The sequence below is a fragment of the Atta cephalotes genome (genome assembly GCF_000143395.1).
Source record: "Atta cephalotes unplaced genomic scaffold scaffold00024, whole genome shotgun sequence".
NCBI classification, from domain to species: Eukaryota; Metazoa; Arthropoda; class Insecta; order Hymenoptera; family Formicidae; genus Atta; species Atta cephalotes.
In genome coordinates, this window is record NW_012130088.1 from 3,056,500 (window position 1) to 3,063,495 (window position 6,996).

A 6,996-nucleotide genomic window follows, 5' to 3' on the forward strand; every position below is an offset into this window, starting at 1 on the left:
CGTATATCATTAGAACAATTAATATTATTTCAGCTAATAAAAATATTACAATATTATTAAAAACAAATTATTATCATAAGTATTATAATTTGTACATTACTATTGAGTTGTCCGGAAAGTTCGTGCCGAAGGAAAATTGAAACGCAGATTTAAATTTTAGTATACATTTATTAAATTATATAGGTTAGTCTAGTTAGACTACGAACTTTCCGGACAACCCAATACTATATTTAACATTAATTATATTTTTTTATGTTCCTCTTTCACAACATCTTTGAACAGATATGTTACAACTATCTATCCATTAGCATTAGGTGTCATGGTTCTTCGAGTAGTTTCCGTACAATCACAGAAAAATATCGAATTTACTTATTGCATTAGTGGCACTAGTAGTATATTTTTATGCTGACTAGATCAATTCAAGATTTTATTTTCAACCGAAAATTAATTGAATTTAGAGCCAAAAGTCCATCACGAAATCAATAGAAATTTCGAAAACTTTCTACTTTTATTTTTGACATCGACGTCTTTTCGACAAATTATTTCTAACTGGGTAGTTCGTTGTTTTTTATCAGTTCAAAATTATTCAATTAGGAATAACTAATTTCAAATCATTTCATAATCTCAGAAAGAAATATATATTAATATAACAAATATTTATTTGTAACTATGTATATGTATATTTTAAATGACAAAAATGAAGATGGACAGCCTCCCTCAATAATTTTGATCTTGATATATATTGTAATAATCTTGAATGACCTTGAAGAAATTTTAATTATTGGATTATTCGTTAAAAACTTATTAATGAAAACAGTTTTGAAAAATATATACTATTTATACTCTTAGCTAGATCTTACTTTACATGAAATTATGTAAAAATTATTATGTAAACAGGGGAAAAGATATGAGATAATTCTTAATATTGTATTGCAGAAATATCCAATCAAATCGTTAATGAAATCGACATCGAATCGACGTCGATTCGACATCAATTTGATACTTTCGATTCGATGTCGATTCCATTATCATTTCTGATTGGGTAAGACATTATTTAAAAAATTTTTTTTGTTAATAACTTTCTAACGAGTAACAATCAATGATTAAAACTTTAAAATCACTCAGGGTTATGACAGAATCTTGACAACATATATCAAGGTCAAAGTCATTGGAGGAGGGTCCTCCTCATTTTCATTTTTACCATTAAAAAGTTTATGATCGACTTATTAATTCCTAAAATTAAAAACATAGTTTTGGTTCTGATTTCCAAATGAAGATTTGAGCTTACAATTAGTTAACTATGATTGTACCTGTAATACCACAAGTATTATCTATCCATCCTGGAAATGGTTCTTGATACGCGGCGCAGACTATACTTGGTCGTACAATAGCGATTGGTAAACCGCTTCCTTTAGACACCACGATCTGCTCTGCCAAACCTTTCGTCAACGTATACGTATTCGGATGTTTGCCGATCAATTTCTTCTCTATTATTTTTAATGTTTCGTTGTCCAAATTTTCGCACATATCGATCACCGTGTGCGGCTTCACTTCTGTGCTGTAACATTATCAAGCACACTTTAGAAATTTAGACGATCCGTAATTCGCATCAAAATTAGACAAAATTTTATTTTTAATTTTGTATATCTTGTATGAAAAAAAATGATATATTAACAACATTTGTTAACAGCCGCAGTCTAATTAAAAATAATCTTATTGATGAGAGTACGATAAAATAAAACATACGTGAATAAAAACATACGTGATGTTATAATGTTTATTAAGAGGAAAGAAACAGAGATGTGAATGTGACAAAAGTTACAATCAAGTCTAGTTTCCACCGAGGGTTTAATCTGGATCAGAATGTAAGAACCAATCAACTGTAGTCAAGCATTACCCTGTTCGATGGTAACAGAGGAATATTCGACTAGTTGGTACTGGAAACTAGGCCAATGATATAAGAAAAGAAAGATTAAAGGAATAACGAAAACATAAAACGCACGAAATGATTGTTTATTTTATAATAAATATGTATAACGGGAGAAAATGATTATCAATAAAGGGTGATCACATCACAAATGTTAATACATCAAATGTTAATACATCTTCAAAAATGCATTTATTTCAAAATAAAATGAATGAACAGATCAACTAAAGTCCATCGCTGCCTACTACTTTTTCCTATCTCTCAGGCAATTTTCCATCTCGAAAAAATGACTCGTTTTTGAAGGCGATCCAATTTTGGAGCCAATTTTCGATTTCTGCGAAAGAAGTGAACCGATGACTTGCTGTATCCTTCGGAACAACCAGTAATCAGAAGAAGCAATGTCCGGAGAATACGGCGGGTGCGGTAAAACATTTGAGCGTTTCTAAATATTTTTTTATGACTTTAGCGACATGAGGCCGAGCGTTGTCATGAAGAAGAATAACTTTATCATATCTTTGCTCGTATTCTGGCCGTTTTTTGCGCAATGCATGACTCAAACGAATCAATTGTAGCCGATACCGATCACTCGTAATGGAATCGCTAGGTTTTAGCAGTTCATAGTAAACAAGACCTTTTTGGTCCCATCAGATGCTGAGCATAATCTTTGAACCATGAATGTTCGGCCGTGGTGTTGATGTTGAGATCGATGGCAACGATTGATCAGACTTAGCGTAGTATTTTTTCTTCTTGAGATTGTCGTATAATATCCATTCCTCAGTCACAATCCGATGCAAAAAACCTTTTCTCTGTTGTCTTTGAATCAGCTGTTCGCAAGTGAAAAATCGCTTTTCAACGTCTCTTGATTTCAGTTCATAAGGCACCCAATTTCCTTGTTTTTGAATCATTCCCATGGCTCTCAATCATATAGAAACGGCTTGTTGAATTACCCCCAATGATTCTGCAAGCTCCTCTTGCGTTTGACTCTGATCTTCTTCGAGTAATGCATTCTTTGTCTTCGAATTTTTTTGGCTGTCCAGAGCGAGGCTTGTCTTCAACGCTGAAATCTCCATCCTTGAAACGTCGAAACCATTCCCTACATGATTTATCAGTTGGAGCAGTGTCACCATAAACTTTGACAAGCATTCGATGGGTTTCAGCCGCACTTTTCTTCCAAGTAAAGCAGAAAATCAAAACCTCCCGCAAATGCTGCTTGGTTAACACAAAATTCAACATTTCAAACACAGTAAAAATCAAGGTTTTTATATAAAACTCAAAGCGATATAAATTGAATATTATTAGCAGATGAACCTCTCTGAAACCGCCAAAATCAGTTGTCATTATGAACCCTTCACAACAATTGGAGTCATCTTTAGGGAAACGGACCGAACTAATTTGTACTCCCAATAATTCAACAATTAATGAAATAAACGCAATTAATAAAATAAATTCTTGTTTTAATGAAATATTTATTTTTATTTATTTGTTATTTGTTTCTGTTATTCATTAATGTTGTTCTTAAATTAAGATTATTTTCGATTATATAGTTATTGACTGTTATATATATAATATATATATAATGTTGTTAATAAAACATTGTCACGTCTTAATGTACTGAGAAAAAAGTTAATTTAATTATTAATTTAATTAAATTAGGTTAATTTGTTTATATTTTTTTGGTTGAAGAATGTATCTAAATAAAATGTATTATAATTTTATTTAAATACATATATTCTTCAATGAAAGAAATAAAGATGAACTGAACTAACTTAGTCAAACGAACAATTTTTTTCAGTATATTTATATTATTCAGTATATTTATATTACAAGGTATTAAGACCATCATAATGAGAGTAGATTCCTGAGAATCATTTTGAAATGAAAATTCTAATACCAAAATGTTAAGATTTTAATAGTTTTTGAATTATAAGCACTTTAAAGTTATTGAATCATACCGCCTAAAGTTCACGCGTTCAGATGTGATACAACAGAAAATCCAAGCGCATTTAAGCGCACGGTAACTTTAGGTGATATGATTCACATAAAATTATGAGTGGAATTGTTACGATTATTGTCGATAATCGTAAATTATCATAGATTAATTACAGATAATTTGAAGTGAATTTTAAGAGCGTTTTTAAATGCCTCTTGCATCGAAAAACAATTCTGGCAATGAGTCGCATAAAATACAATTTACATTGTGTATATAATGAAAAATTTGCAATGTGAATATTGTATTGTAATATGATTGCGAACAAGAAATAGCTGTCTGACTGAATATACTGAATATACATTTATAACTTAGTCATTAAGTTCCCCTTCCGTTCGATTTGCTTATCGGACATTGTGTTCTTGAAGAAAAACGATTCACTCGTCTATGACCTGCACATTTCTATTTCTGTTATTTTAACAAAAGCGCTTGTCAATATTAATATGATCAATTTTATTCTCTTTTACATATGAGAAACATATGGGTAATTGAACATTATCAACCGCAAGCCTAATAAGCTTTTTGTCAGCACTTACCAATCTATTAATTAACAGTAACTTTTTTATTATTCTTCATCATTTTGTTGTTTAGAATATATACTATTCAGAATATATACTACCTAAATCTCTTAGAATGGAAATTGAGTTAGTCTTAAAAAAAGAGTAAAAATTTTTCACTGTTAAACAAGAATGGCAGACTTTCACTTTTTTGAAATGAGATTCAGATTTTCCAAAGAAAAAATCTCATTTCTTTTTTTAAAGTAAAACTTTATATTCCTTGAAGTGATTTTTACTTCAAAAGAGTAAAATTTTCTTTTAGGTATTCACAATCCTCATTTCAGGCGAGCTAGGTTTGAACTAATTAGATTTATTAATGGTTTGAAAAATCGTTTTTCAAATGAAAGACTGATTCAAACCTAACTCAAATTGGATCTCAGGTTAAATCATGACTATGAATATGACTCTAAAAGAATGAAAATCTGTCTCATTGTTTAAGAGCGAAAATATTTTCACTCTTTTTTTAAAACTGACTCAATTTTCAGTCTTTTGGAGTGATATTTCATTCGAAAAGAATTTAGAGATAAGTAGCAGGAAATAACGCTTTATCATTATAATTACTTTTTTCAACAAATAGGTAAAGACGTTATATTTCTTATTTGTAATATTAATAGTAATATATTTATATATTTTGGATGACGATAACGAATATAATTTTTATTTTTACTTTATTTTGTATACATATAATATATATAAGGAACGTGTATAAGTGAACTTTTTGACCATGTTGATCAAGCATAATCACTATAGATCTCATGTTGAGCTATATTCAATTAGTAAACATCTGCAAGTATCGATAAACAACAAGTATCGATAACGAGTTATTTTTAGAAAACAGAACGATAACAAGTTTATTTTATGATAGTTGTGAAACTACTTTCTCAACTCTAATATATATACTGATCATCCGATTTCGTATGAAAAACAATAATATGTTATCAGTCGACAACGTATGTCATTTTATATGTAAGTATATTTTTTTATCTGCGTTAAATAAAGTGTTAGCAATATCGTGGAATAACAGATCTCTGTGATAAAATAGTCCTCAGTATAAAAATATCCGAGTATTATATTATTTGTATAGCTATCACATGTATGTAACTTACATGTATATCGATTCTTCAATCTCTCGTCGATCAGCATTACTGTAGGCCGTGCTGACGTGAATGACGCTAATAAGGTTTGTCATACGCTTGCACAAGTCCAGCATACGATCTGTACCCACCATGTTCAGATTAACGGCGATTTTCAGCGGCTCATCAAAACGTACAGTGGCTGCACTATGAAACACGATGTTAACTCTCTGTATCAGCATATCCCTGTCTTCGGGTTGGAGCCCTAGCTCTGACAGACCCACGTCACCTTTTATGGGAAAGATCTTGTTCAAGGTACTCGGAAATTCCGATCGTATTCTGTCAAAAACCTATCAGAGAAAGAAGCACTTTTCGCATATCGTTTCATGTCATCGTTTAAAAGCGTATGAAGAGCGCGCGGAAAAATATCAAATACAATATTATATATATATATATATACAAAATAGCTACTAAATAATTTAACAGATTTTAAGGAGTGATTTCTTATATAAATTCAAGATAAAAACTTCATATGATCGTATGTCCGAAACAGCTTATTGTCAATTTCAAAGATATAGATGTCAAAGATGAAGGAAAAATTTGATTTTTTTTTAATTTTAAAGACCATTCGAGTTATTTTTAATGAAACTTTCTACCTACATGTTTAAAGTTTTATTAAAATAACTCGAGTGGTTTTTTAAATTTTTGGAAAAAACAAAATCTTTCCTCGTATAAATATATGTATATATACAAAAATTTTTTATGAGATATTTTTTAATTATTTTATCGAGTATACTCAATCAGCTGAACGTCTTTACTTTAAACTATTTCTTCAAAAACTCAATTATTTCCGAGATATAGGAAATAATTAAAAAACGTCAGATTATAAGTTTAAAATAAAATTTTTTTATTATTGCAATAAATGTTCAAAATGTTTATCATGTTGACCTAAACATGCCTGTAATTTTCGTAAAAAGTTAGCTTTGATTTTTTTCTATCTCTTGAATCGCGTTATTTCGCGAAAAATATTTTTTATTCTTTCTATTATGTTTTCCAGAGTGGTAGAATATTGAAAGTAAGCCAACTCTTTTACTTTTTACTTTTATTTTGAATATTTTGAACATTTATTATTGTAATAATAAAAAAATTTGTTCTCATAATTTGACTTCTTTTAATTTATATCCCAAAAACAGTTGAGTTTTCAAAGAAATAATTTAAAATTCTAAAACAAAGGATGCTTAAGTACTATCGATAGAAAGACTAAAAAATATCCCTTAAAAAAATTTATTCATTAATAATAAAGAATTAAGAACATTTAAGATCACTCAAGGTCATTAAAGTATGTTTCCTTACTTCCTATTAATATAATTTTGATATTATAACCTAATTAGCATACGATATTAAAAACATTTTTTTTTTAATATTTAATGTAAAAGTATTAAATAAATATTG

The 6,996-nt window shown here is 29.3% G+C and overlaps 1 protein-coding gene across 1 annotated transcript in view; it reads right to left on the bottom strand.

Annotated features, from left to right (window-relative positions):
• LOC105620157 (putative fatty acyl-CoA reductase CG5065) overlaps nt 1–6,996 on the bottom strand; it is a 12,630-nt gene that overhangs the window by 3,089 nt on the left and 2,545 nt on the right. The window contains exons 2-3 of the mRNA XM_012201663.1: nt 5,578–5,894; nt 1,300–1,558 (exon numbers count right to left, since the gene is read on the bottom strand). Of these exons, the coding sequence (XP_012057053.1) occupies nt 1,300–1,558; nt 5,578–5,894 (576 nt within the window). The remainder of the gene's footprint in view (nt 1–1,299; nt 1,559–5,577; nt 5,895–6,996) is intronic.